At 34.6% G+C, this 14,010-nt stretch overlaps 1 protein-coding gene across 1 annotated transcript in view; it reads right to left on the bottom strand.

Annotated features, from left to right (window-relative positions):
• LOC141496420 (uncharacterized) overlaps positions 1-14,010 on the bottom strand; it is a 91,858-nt gene that overhangs the window by 55,967 nt on the left and 21,881 nt on the right. The window contains exon 4 of the mRNA XM_074198969.1: positions 11,582-11,664. Coding sequence (XP_074055070.1) covers positions 11,582-11,664 — 83 coding nt within the window. The remainder of the gene's footprint in view (positions 1-11,581; positions 11,665-14,010) is intronic.

Raw genomic sequence — 14,010 nt, 5'->3', positions numbered from 1 at the left:
TATTTGTTTTCTTGATAGCAATTTAGGAACTCAAATAACATAATTATGAACTTGTGGTATATTCTTCAACCCCCTTTAATCAAAGTAAAAGGAGAGAGAAACACCATAAGCACAAGTGGAATCATAAATAAGGAGCCTTTCTTGGTGATCACACATCTAAATTCCAAGAGTTCAGTCATTATCTCTATGTAAATGCATCCTCCAATTACACAACCAACCTTACTCTCCCTCAAGAGCTCCAGTTCCATACTGTTCTTTTTGTTCCACTCTTCATGATTTCATTTGGGGGTTTTCTTGGCAAAGAAACTGGAGTGTTTTGCCATTATTTCCTTCTCATGCTCATTTTACAGATAACAAAAATGATTCAAACAGGGTCAAGTGACTTTTCCAGATATCTGAAGCCACATTTGAACTCAGGAAGAAGAGTCCCACATTGCCAATGGCCTTTTTGCCTTCACTTCATGACTGACCAACAGGCATCTCAAATTCATTACACCCAAAACAGAGCTTGGTCATCTTTCTTCCTTGAACCTACAATTTTTCCTACAAATTTCCCTACAAATATTCTTATTTTCTATTGAAGGTATCATCTTTCACCACATGATACTTCACTTAGATGAGGTACTTCACCTCATCAATTCACATGGTTTTAATTGTCATTTCTATGCTGTTGATTCTCATATCTATTTATCTTACTTCAAACTCTCTGCTGATCTCCAATTGTCTTTCATACCTTTCAAACTCAACATGTGCAGAACTGAATTTTTTACCTTTCCCCAAAACCATCTCCTTTGCCCTATCTTTCCTATTAACTATCAAAGGCAGCACAATCCTTCCAGTCTCTCAGGCTCACAATTTAGGAATCATCTTGACTCTTCACTATCTCTCAACCTCTTTCCCCCCATTTATATCCAATCTGTTGCCAAGGTCTGTTAAATTTATCTTTCCAAGTTTTTTTTTTAATATGTCCCTTTCTCTCCTCTGACAGTGCAACCATAGACCTTTATCACCTCATCACATTATTTCAATTGTCTGGTAGTGGGTCTGCCTACCTCAAAACTCTTCCCATTCTGATCATTCTGGTCATTTCATCCCTCTACTCAGTCAATTCCAATGGCTTCCTACTACTTCCTGGATCAAATATAAAATACTCCATTTGGCATTTAAAGTCCCTCATAAACTAGCCCCTCCTACCTTTCCAGTCTTCTTATAACTTTCTACACATTACAAACAATTCCATTCAGTGACACTTGGTCTCCTGGTTGTTCCATGAAGAAGACCTCTATCTCTTGTCTCTGGGCATTTTTTTCTGGCTATCTCTCATGCCTAGAAATTTCTCCCTCCTCAAGTCCCCAACAGACTTGTCTTCCCTTAATTACCAATGAAAATTCCATCTTTTACAGGAAGTCTTTCCCAACCCTTCTTAATTCTAGTGCCTTCTTTCTGCTGATTATTTCTATTTATCCCACACATAGCTTGCTTTGAAAATATTTGTTTTTAGATTAGATTATAAACTCCTAGGAAGAATGACTGTCTTTTGCCTCTTTTTTTTACCTGCAGTGCTTCTCAAAGTAATTGGTACAGAGTAGGTCCTTTAAAAATGTTTATTCATTGATTGATTGATAGGTGATAAAACTGAAAAAAAGAGTTCTGAAATAACTTACTGAAAGTCACAAAACTTGTCAGCAACAGATTTAGTATTAAAACCCTCCAAAATGCCACCTATAACTTTGTATAATGTGATTAATACAAATTAGTCTAAGTTTCATGGCATAGCATAATAGAAAGGGTCCTAGCTTGGAAGTGAGAGTACCTGCGCTTCTGTTAGACACACTCACTAGCTATATGGTAAAGGGCAAGTTATTTTATGTCTTTGAGAGTTGTTTCCTCATCTGTAAAATGATGATAATAAAATTTATACTACCCACTGCCTCCTAAGATTTTTATGAGGAAAGTGCTTTGTAAACCATAAAGTGCTATAAAAATGTGAACTACTGTTGTTATTTTAAAAACAACTATTTTTGACGCTACCATAATTTTTCTTAAATGCTTTCTTAAAAACCTTTTAGATCAGTGTCAGTAAAACAAGAAATAGTGACCAAAGCTAAAAGCAGACTATTAAAAGCAGATCTCTTAATTATCTGAATGGTTGTCATTACAAACTATTATTATTTTACTGAAAAGTATTCAAAAGTAAACAAATCTTGGTTATTCAGGCTTTCTACATGACAGAATGCTGAGCAGACAGACCAACTTTTTACCTTATGACAAAGTTGTATGATGTCACAGTAACTAATGTAATCAGAAAGATGGTTGAATGCCTCATGAAAATAACAATACAGATTATAAAAGAATAAAAATGGGATGAAATACACAAGGATCTCTGAACTCCTCAGGCACCATTATCAATCACCATAATCCTCTTTTACCTGTGGAAACTTTGCCACAAAGTCCTTTCCAGCTTTGAAATCTAAGTGGTTCCTGCTAGTCTTTAGTATGCAAAGTACTCAATGTCTGGGCGGAGTAGCCATTTATTTCTTAAATAATTCTACAACCTATCAGAAACAGAAAAATTATAATTACAAATTTATCAACTATTTCCAATAAAGATCCCACTTATCTCTGAAAGGAGCCTTTCCTAGTGCTTTCCCCTTAATAGTGATTTATCTCTGCAGTTACCTTTCATTTAGACTGTATATACAGAGTATATATATATATATATATATATATATATATATATATATATATATATATATATATATATATATATATATATATATATATATATATATATACTATATGCATACTTAATTCTGTACATATTGTCTCCCCAGTTGGAATGCATGCTCCTTAAGGTCAGAGACCATGATTTTGCCTTTCCTTGTTTCTTCTGTTCTTAATTCTAATGTCTAGCCTAGGCAATACTTAAATTCTGTTGACTCACTAGTATAACACAGAAAATGGTGTAGACTCCTTAAATTATCTTCCCCAAGTAGAATCCAAAGCATCTTATTGGTAGGGAAGACAATATTTCTCAAATTTATAGCCAACAAGTTTTTTACAGGTATCACTGGGCTGGACAAATGGATGAGTCACTTCAGCATCTGAGATTTTTTTTTTATTTCACTAGAGTATGTATACCTTTTACCAATGATGCTCACAATACCTCAACAGACTGTATCATAAATTGATGGGTCCTGAAAAGATCCAGCCCCAGGCCCTAACCTTCTGGAGGTGATAAACCTAGACTAGGCTAGCCAACAAATATATAATCCACCATCAGTACTGTATCCAATGCCTTTCCAACTTGCTCCATTGCTCCATTGCCAAAGCCTTCAAAAACCCAGACTACCCTCCATTGCTGCAGTGAAACAATAAATCTATCAATAAACAGTACTTAGTTAAGCATTTCAGATTTAAAAAATAGTCATAAAACAGTCCCTACCCTTGAGGAGTATACAGTCTAATGAAAAAGATAATATGAATATTAATATATACTGAGCAAGCTTCAAACAGGATAAATAGGAAATAATTAAAATAAATAAGGTTTAGAATTAAGCAGGATTGGGAAAGGTTTTCAGTAAAAGATGAGATTTTAGTTGGAATTTAAAGAAAGTCAGGGAAATCAATAGGAGATGAAAAGGGAGAATGTTCTAGGCATTCAAAAGATGTTGAAAAGGTAAAATTCTGGAGCAGTTAGGTGGTACAGTAGATAGAGCACCCACTCTGGAGTTGGGAGGACCTGAATCCATATTCAACCCCAGCACTTCATATACTTAACAGTGTGACCTTGGGCAAGTCACTTAACCCCATTGCATTGCATAAAAAAAACAAGGTAAAATCCATAGGCCTTAGTAACAAATGAATAGGAGAGGATAAAGAGGGTGAGAGATAGTGAAGAGTCAAGGATGATTCCTAGGTTGTGAAACTGAGGGATTAGAAGGATTTTAGAAGAATCAATTTAGAGATGATGATTAAATCCATGAGAATTGATAGGATTACCAAACAAAGTAGTACAGAGCGAGAAGAGAAGAAATTCCAGGACAGAGCCTTGAGGGACATCTAGGTTAGAAGGTATGATCTGAAAGAGGAGGCAACAAGGGGAAAAGAGGAGTGATAGATAGGAGAACCAGGGAAAAAAGTGATGTTGGAAAAAATCTAGAGAGAAAATAGTATCAAAAGAAGAGGATGATCAAGAGTGTCAAGGCTGCAGAGAGATCAGAGAAGGAAGACTGAAAAAAAGATCATTCATTTTACAATTAAGAGATCATTAGTTAATTTGGAATGAGTAGTTTCAGAGCTCTCAGATCAGGTTGGAAACTGAAATGTAGAAGCTTAAGAAGGGAAAGGAGAAAAAGAGATGCCTTTTGTAAATGGCCTTTACAAAGATTAGTTACAAAGGGCAGAAGAAATATAAGATGATAGTGAGGACAAAAGGATCAAATGAGGGAATTTTTCAGGTAGGGGAAGACAAGGGCATGTTTATAGGCAGTAGAGAGAATGAACCAGTAGAGAGAAAGAAATTGAAAATAAGTGATAGAGTGAAGATAGCAGAAGGGGCAATCTATTGGATCAGTTGAGTGAGTAGTGGTTTAGCCTTGGTAAGGAATAAAGCTATTTCATCATGTGAGACAGGGGCAGAGGAGAAGTGACAGAAGGCATTAGAAAGATAAAAGATGAAGAAAAGGGCAGAAAAGGCAACACATGGCAAGTGGACTCATTTTTTTTCTTTAAAATATGAGGTAAAGTTTTCAGCTAAAGGTGGGTAAAGATGAAAAAGTTTGGAAGAGCTGCTATAGAGAGTGGGATCATCAATTGATTAGGGAGGTATAGTAGAACTGCCAAAGAAATGAGGGCCTCAGTGAGGTTGTATAACACATGTGTAGGACTGAAGGCAGCAAATGGGGAGAGTGATTCAAGGCTGAAGCTTGGCAGGATAATTGTGAATGTATTAAGGGGACTAGGAATTCAAGAGGACAGTGTAGAGGTGGATGAATTCACCAGGGGACCAAGATGGGGAAAAGAGAAGAGAGTAGGTAGTCAGTGGAGATGGCTTGGAAGAGAGTTCACAGTGCAAAATGTAGGGTTTTATAAGAGAAGTCAGAGATAGACGTGAAAAGTCTGTAGAGTGTGGTCGGAGAAGAAGATTTCTGAATTCTGGATCACAGAGGTAGCACATTTATGAATGGAATTAGAAAAATCTCAATTCAAGTCAAAGTTCTGTCATTTACCAGCTTCAGGACCCTGTTCAAGTAATTTTTCTGACTCTCAGCTTTGCCATTTAGGAAACTGGGATTAATAAATAATACTTGCATTATCTACTACATAGGATGACTGTAGGGAAACTGTTTTGAAAACCTTAAAGCTCCATATAAATTTAAGTTACTATTATTTTTGAAAATTATGAAAAACTGAATGGGCATTTCTATAGGGCTTGTGATGGATCATCCTAGGCCCACCAATCTAGCTTTATACAGCAACATTCAGTTTCATAACTTGCTTCCAGAAAAATATAATCTCATACAACCCCAGAAATTCAGAGAAAATACCTACTAAGGAATGAAGAGGTTGCTATTTGTTAATGGCGGGAATATTCACACCCATAAAATTGCAGACTCTTGAAGCTATTGCTTATATAGGAAGATAAATTTGTATATATATATATATAATATATATATATATATATGATCTTAGATCATAATATATAGGATCACAGATTTAAAGCTAGAAAAGACTAGAGATCATCAAGTCCAATCTCCTCATGTTATAGATGAGAAAGCTGAAACCTGAAAAGGTTAAATGATTTGCCCAAGGTCACACTTAAATGACACAGTAGGGATTCAAACCAATGCAGATTACTTACCATGGGCCAACTATAAATGGTATTTTTTCATCAATTTACCCTCTTTTAATTATTGATATTATTTATAACAAAGTTTATCAGTAATAAGGCAAGTAATTAGAAAATAGTAAAAGAGAACTATATCATATTTTTGTTATTCTATAATTTGAATTTATTATTCATTCAAGTTGACTTTCACTACCATGGATTCCCCATTACATGCAAGGAGGTTCAAATTTCCAAAGATGTATTTTGAAAAAGAATTCTACATAATAAAAATTCTCACTACATAATTAGAACATTTTTGTTAGAATATAATTGTAACATTTTCTAACTGTGGCAAGTGGGTGTGACTTGCCACACAACCATAAAACAAACTTGATAGGTACAAGGACTATGTCACAACTACAGCTAGATCTCCCCTGTTGTATGTATAAGTCACTCAGTAAATACATATTGAATTGAAAATGATCATTCCCAAATAGCTGAGGGTGGGAGGAAAGAAGTAATTCTAATATTCTACAATAACCACGATAAACAGTAGACATGAACTGCTATCTTTCTGGCATATATCTCTGAAAGTTTGACTACCCAGAATTTTGTCAAAGGCACTGCTCAAGCCTGGTGTAAGAGAGGAATCCCTATCCACTAACAAAACTAAATGAATATTGGTGACGATCAGATGAGACAGAGAAAGAAAAAACTCTGGCAATGTTGGGAAAACTAGATAAAGGCACTGATCATACAACCTTGCTTAACGAGATTTAATTAGAATAACTACTTACATCTTTGATTACCCTCTTTTTAAAGTTGTAAGCAGTGTTATTGTTTTGGGGTTTTTTCCAACATTTTAACAACATTTCTTGAGTGTCTCAAAAGTCTTATGAAAGGATGCTCCATAGTTAATAAAAGCTACTAGTTTTATAATATCATTTCTGCAAAAGATTATTCTGTAAAAGGACCATAGATATAATCAACACAACATAATTTTCTGGGATGGGAGACAGAAAGGGAAATCTAGGCAATGTTAAATACAAAAGATATGATTTTAAAAATCATTTTAAAGACATGTTATCAACAAATAAGAATCCCCCCACCCTTAATTATTATTAGAGTGACTAATTTGCATCCTCTTAGGCCTGAATATGCAGTTCATATATTTACATTCACTGGTCTCCCCCAACTGGAGGATGGAGGAGACATGCAACATGATTGGTATATCCAAAAAATGAGGAAAGGTAGTGAAAACCACTATTCTGAAGTACCCTATCCCTTTCCTAGTGTTGTTTTCCTGATTGGATTCTGTCCATACCACGTGACTTTGGACCTATTGCTCTGAACTTAAGGCAGATCTTGCTGCCTGGCCCCCTGGAGCTATTACTTAATAGATTTCTGACTTTGATTTTTTGACTGATTAGGTTCTCTTTGATCTTTGGAAGAATGGCAAGCTTTCTGATTTTCAATACTCTGCTATTTGGAATTCTGTTAACCTTTTAAGGTTAATTTATGCCTATGATTTCAAAAATGTAACATGATTTTTATTTTTTTTTTTTAGTTTTTGCAAGGCAATGGGGTTAAGTGGCTTGCCCAAGGCCACACAGCTAGGTAATTATTAAGTGTCTAAGAATGGACTTGAACTCAGGTACTCCTGACTCCAGGGCCAGTGCTCTATCCACTGTGCCACCTAGCCGCCCCATAACATGATTTTTAGAAATGTGTTTAATGATATTGTAAAATTAAGTAGGCCTAAGGTTGTTTCCGGTTAAAAGAAGATGTCAATTTCAAAATGAAATCCATTACATCCCTTTCTATTCCCAAACCAAATATTTTAAAAGTTAGGGGGTTTTGACACACAAAAATAAGACAAAAATACAAATTTTTACTACTTAAAGAAGCTGGAATTTATTATAAAATTTAGATATGTAGGTGTGCTTTTATTAGCTTTGTTTTGATTTATATCTGATGAAAAGTATACTAGGTTTGGAATTAAAAGATCTAAATTTGAAATCTGGACCTTGGGTAATGTCATTTTTGCTTTCCAGGCCTTATTTTTCTCAGCAATAAAATGAAGTTATGTTTAATTATCTCTATGGTCCTTTAAAAGAATAATATTTTGCAGAAATGACATTATAAAACAAGTAGCTATTATTAACTATGGAGCATCCTTTCAGAAGACTTTTGAGTCCCTCATGAAAGATTAAGTTATCCTCACCATAATTTTGGTGGCAAGCTTTATTTTATTCTATTCTACTTCTTTGAGACTGTAACCCATACTGTCATCAACAGAATATCAGAACTAGAAAGACCTTTAGAGATGCCCAACCCCAAATTCCTGCTTTTAATAAGAAAAATGAAGCCCAAAAGAGGAAAAATTTTTTTCTCTAATGTCACACAGTTAGTCAGAGGCTGAGCTACTGGAATCCAGCTCTCTTGATTTCCAACCCAAAATAGGAGGACTTAAGAGTCAGGAAAAACTAGATTTGAATCTAGATTCAAAGCACAGGAATCTAGATTTAAACACATGAGGCAAGCCACTTACTCTCTCAGTTTCTGGGGATTGGGATTGTAATTATGTCAGGACTGTTGTGAGGATTAAATAAGTTTATAAATGTAAAACACATGGAAATCTCTAAGTATGTGAGTCATAGCTCTAGTTATTATCATACCATGTCACCTCCCTATGGTAGCTCTAAGTTGACCAAACTGTATGATTGTGATATGCCAGTATCCTCCAATCGTTAACCTTACCAAATAAAACTACGTGTACATTATTGAAACAGTCCAATCAGAATAGAACTCTTTGTCAGAGAGGGAAGAGGCAATATCCAGAGTGACTGATGAATCCAAAAGCATAACCAATAAGCATCAAAGGAATTGTACCACTTCTATGTACATATATCTTATTCATGATTGTATTCAAAGTCTGTGAAATTGGTAATCTGAAAATCAGTGTTTAATCTTGAATATAAAATTTTGTAAAACCAAATATTCATGGCCAACTTAATTAAACTGCAGTTTGGGGAGAGTTGACCAGAACCTTATTGGATCCACAGATCTGTAAAGAGTATAATGGCCCCAGCGTAATAGCACATGCAATTGACACTCTATATACTCCTGGGGTTGAACTTCCCTTAGGTTGTTGCACATTTGTTTTAATACCAATAACTAAGTAAGCTTCCTTTGAGTATAGGGAAGTGCCTCTTCCTTGAAGTCCCTAACTGAACTGTAACATTTAAAGAGTAGAATAAAATCATCAGTGCATCAAAAAACTTTTGTTTATAGAGATGGCATTTTTTCCAAAAGGGCCCTAAAGAAATAGACAATTAACAAGCCAGCCAACATATTATTCAGTAATACCTAGGTAGATGGGTAAATGGTCAGGAGACAAGGTACTTCAAGGGATTCTCTAAGAATGGAATGAACATTCCTAGTTCTGTAAAGGTGGTCAGGCCAGCAAGGAAGGCTGGGAAAAGAGCAGTCACAAGTTGGGGCTTTAAAAGCATTTTTCACAACACAAGATACTTTTTCCTAAAACACATGCCATTTCCAACAAAGGTATAGTCCCAAAGTTCTAATAAATTCTGGGACACACAAACATTTCTAGGTCCTTAACTTGATAATTCATTCCCCATGAACTCACATACATCATTTCTTAAGTCAAAGCAACGGCCATTCTCCATCCTCCATCTATGTGATCTACTGGCAGCTATGCACTAAAAATAATAATTTCATAGTCCATTGTTTTCCTCCACTCCTTAAGACATAAACCAATCTTCACAGTGACTTAGTAGTCAAAAAGTTACCTGCAAACATACTCATCTGAGAATAATTCACCAACAATAGTAAATGCCTACTAACCAATTGAAAATTCATTATACAAAGAAGGATATATAAATATAGTATGATTGACTGAGTAGCAAAGATAACTGCTTGACTTCAGATCAGGGTCAAAGAAAGTATTTCAGGTGACCTCTCTTATTTTTAGAAACTTATAACTTAATCAAGTTGAATATTATCATGTGTGGAGTGAATAAAGAACAGGACTTGGGGTCAAGAAGAGCTGAGTTCAAATACAACCCTAGACACTTGCTTGCTTGTGTGACCCTAGGGAAGTCATTTAAGCACTTAAGCTCAACCTCAAGTGGAGATGATAATAATAATAGAATTCCCTTCCATCTCCAAGTCTTCATGTTCTCTACTCCAATTAGAATGGAAGCTCCTTGAGGGTAGAGGCTGTTTTCATTCTTTTCCTTAACATTCTAGTAGATATCATAGTACATGATTCATAGTAAGAAAGAGATAAGGACTGGACTTTTAATTTTGTTGGTATAGGGAACTTCTTCTACAATTTATGATCTTAGAGAACTGTCCAAAGCTAAGAGTTCTGACATAGGCAGGACCATATGGCTAATATCTGTTAGGGTCAAGACTTGAACCAAGACCTTCCTGCTTTCAAGAATACCTTTCTTTATCCACTACACCATAATGATCAGAAAATAGGAGGGATGTAATAAATGTCTCTCTTCACTGACTATAGATCACAATGACTATAGATCACTAAAATTTAGCTCATTGAAAAGATTAGAATGCAGATCAGTGAAAGAAAACAGAAAAAACGAAAGTCAGAGAACTACAGATGATCCTATGATCAGGGGATGCACAGGTTTATGGAGGTATACACTTCACTATTAAATAATTTCAGTCATGTCCAACTCTTCTTGAACCTAGTTGGGATTTTCTTGGCAAAGATACTGATTTTTCCATTTCCTTCTCCATTTCATTTCACAGATGAGGAAACTGAGGCAAATTGGGCTACGTGTTTATTCAAGGTCACATTATATATACAATATATATGCATTATGTATGTGTATATATATATATATATATAAAACAGACAACACACACACACAAAAAAGAATCTTATATCAATGTCTCAGTGAGATTTGACAAAAATGCATGTGTCATCTACTATACCTTTCCTCTAATAAGCTATAATATCCAACCCTAATATAACTTTCCCTGGTTTATTAGAATATATCAGAATTTTTAGAATTTATCTATGCTCTAAGTATGATAATTCTATATTTACAAGCTAGGTAACTGGGATTATTACAATGTATTTTTGAACTGAGGATAACGACCATATCCTTACAAATTAAGTAAATCCTCCTTTATAACCAATGCTTATTTCTAATCAGTTAAGATGAAAAAGGAAATATTAGTATAATATTAACAGATAGGCAATACCAAAACAATCAGCAAGGATTCTCTGATAAATATCTAATGGAGTAATTTGATAGAGAATAGAATGGTGAGAACATTTTGTAAAGAGAAACTTTAGAGTATTTATCTGGAAAAGCTAAAACAAACAAAAAATTAGTATGCCCATCTTGGACCTGTATTTGAACCTTATATGCCCTTTCCAAATGCTTTATTCTTTTGCAGAATTTCTTTGTGGTTCATGAACTTAAAAAATATAATTGTATGTCAATATGATTGGCTTCCTTCATAGTCCTATGTATTTTATTTTGAGCATTAAAAACATTTTTTTCTGAGAAGGGATCCACAAACTTCACCAGGTTATCAAAGGGGTCTGTGATACAAAAAGAGCCTAATGACCTCTGGTCTATTGATTCTTCATTTTGGAATTATTATTCAGTCATAAGCAACTCTTCTTTCTACAGTTTCTCCTGCCAAATGGATTGGAGTATTTGGCTTACTGGTTACTTGGCCACCTACCAGATGGACAAATTCTGTCAGAGCTCTCAGTGTTTTTCCTCTTTTCTGTCTTGGCTGAACTTGGTCTTGACATGTTTTGTGATCTAGAAAGCAACAGAAAAACAGAAAATACTTCAAGTTTAATATCTCTATCTCTCCTTTATTTGCACAGCATCAGTTAGTTTAAAAAAAATATTTTATTTAAGACAACAACTCAATAGGATGATGTGCTGGTTGGAGACCTGTCTAAATAGCATTATTTCCCATTGAGTTTTGAGCTATTTCTGTTAGCTACAATAAGTGACTGTGGCTATGGCCAGGCCTATGAACATTACAAAGGAGGGAATAGGGGAATTGATAGGATTACATCCTCATGGGAATTAGAGGATGTACTTAACAAGTAGGCTTTGAGCCCAGAGTTCTTTTTTTTTTTACCTAATATGGAACATTTTATATTGGTAACAGTGCTTGTCCATAGTATTCCACAGAGAGATAAACATCCTTAGTGCTGGGGTCTTGGGACTTCTGCAGACCTTGCGAGTGAATCTTACACTCACAGGTACCATTTTGAAAGGAAAGGAGACAAAGGACTAAGTACTGCTCAACAGAACCAGGATTATTAGAATATGTTCTCCCCTTGAGTGTGACAACTGTGTCATTACAAGCTAGATAGCCAGGATTATTAAATTATCCACAATTTAATTGGTGTGGGCTTTTCTTCCACTGATACAGGTAATTTTGGAGAGAAATTAAACAGTAAGTATTAATTAAATGCATTTTATGTAGGAGATATAGTTAGGGATTCAGCATACAACAATCATGAAAATGGGCTCTGCCTTCAAGGAGACTGCAGGAAAAAAAGTTGAAGTTGTGGTTCTTGAACAGAGCCCTGAAACAGGGGATGGCTCTCAAAACTTAATGAAGTTAAAAATTCATCATCCTTCATGGTACACACTCTCCTCCAAGTGTGTCCTTCAGACAACTTGTGGACTATCTAATAAATGGGTCACTGACCACCTCTTGGAGAAAGACAAAGATCCATGGTTATTTAACTGTATATGGTAACACAATAAGAAGATAAATGTTAACACTTTTAACAACCACAAATATTCAGATGACAATGATCAATAACCTCAACTTTCTTCTTAGTATTTAACCAAATCTCATTACCTTAGCCATCAAATATGATCTGTTAAAAAGGAATAGTAGTCCATGGGCTTGGTAAACTATGGTCAGTTTATCACTATAGCATATCATTTCACAGAATAACCATTTACAAAGAGGAACTTATATGTGTTGCATGTCTTTTGAGTTCCTTAAATATACAGAAATTGTAAGATTAACACAAAAGACTTTGAAGCTGACCCACTGTCATAGATATCTAAGTCAGTGGTGAAGAATTGAAGAAAAATAATTATTAGGAAAGGAAGATAACAAATCAAGACCAAGATGACCTCCTTACAGTTTAAAAAAAATGAAAAGAAAAGAAGGTTGCTACAAAACTGTGCAAAATTGAATTTTTCAGAAGTAAAAGGAATAAAGAAGGATGATTTTTTTTAAAAAATTAGTATATAAAAAGGGTCATTATAACAAATTATTAAAATCAAATGACCTGTAAGCTATTATTGGCTTCCATCCTAAATTAATTTTACTATTAATCATTATTATAAAGCTCTTACCTATGTGTTCCACAGAGGAGGCAAGAACCAGTGAGCTTTCAAAAGCTAAACATATTTGGTGACATGAAACAAATTGAATTTGACATTGAGAAGGCTGAGAGTCTATTATCTTGTATGTGGGTGGGGGTATGGGTTGGTTTACAAGAAAAACTTTATATATTTGAAATGGGTATGAAGACAGGTTTATTCAACTTCATTGCCATGTCACATCTACTTTGAAGGATATACATTTTAGATAACATTTAGATTTATCCATCTATATACTTATATGTGTGCCTCTGCATCCATATACTATATGGCAATGTATATACATATTTATGAATGTATGAATTATAGACATACATTGTAAGTATTTCTCTTATGGAAGAAGAGGAAAGAGAAGAGAGAGAAACAAAGATCAGTGTGATCCCTTTATTACAGGTCAGAATGAGACCCTCAAATTCAATGACATTTGAGACCATAATAGATCATGGGAGTTCCCCACAAAATCTAAAATGGATTTGGAGAAAACTGAAACAAGAAAACTTCAGTAAATATGCAAAATTACAGGAACACTCAATGCACTACATGATATAGTGACTTTTTTTACTGGTCATATTAACCTTCTAAAACCAGACCTTATTTTGAAATATTAATCATTCCTCATGGCCCTGTTTATTCATAAACATAATTTTCCTTTTCAGTTGATATTGGATTATCACAGAGAAGAGATTTGATATCCTGAATCCAATTATATGTGGATATTTTCTTTCATATTTAACACACATTTAA

The sequence above is a fragment of the Macrotis lagotis genome, chromosome 8 (assembly GCF_037893015.1).
Source record: "Macrotis lagotis isolate mMagLag1 chromosome 8, bilby.v1.9.chrom.fasta, whole genome shotgun sequence".
NCBI classification, from domain to species: Eukaryota; Metazoa; Chordata; class Mammalia; order Peramelemorphia; family Peramelidae; genus Macrotis; species Macrotis lagotis.
This window is presented reverse-complemented; position numbering and strand designations above follow the sequence as displayed.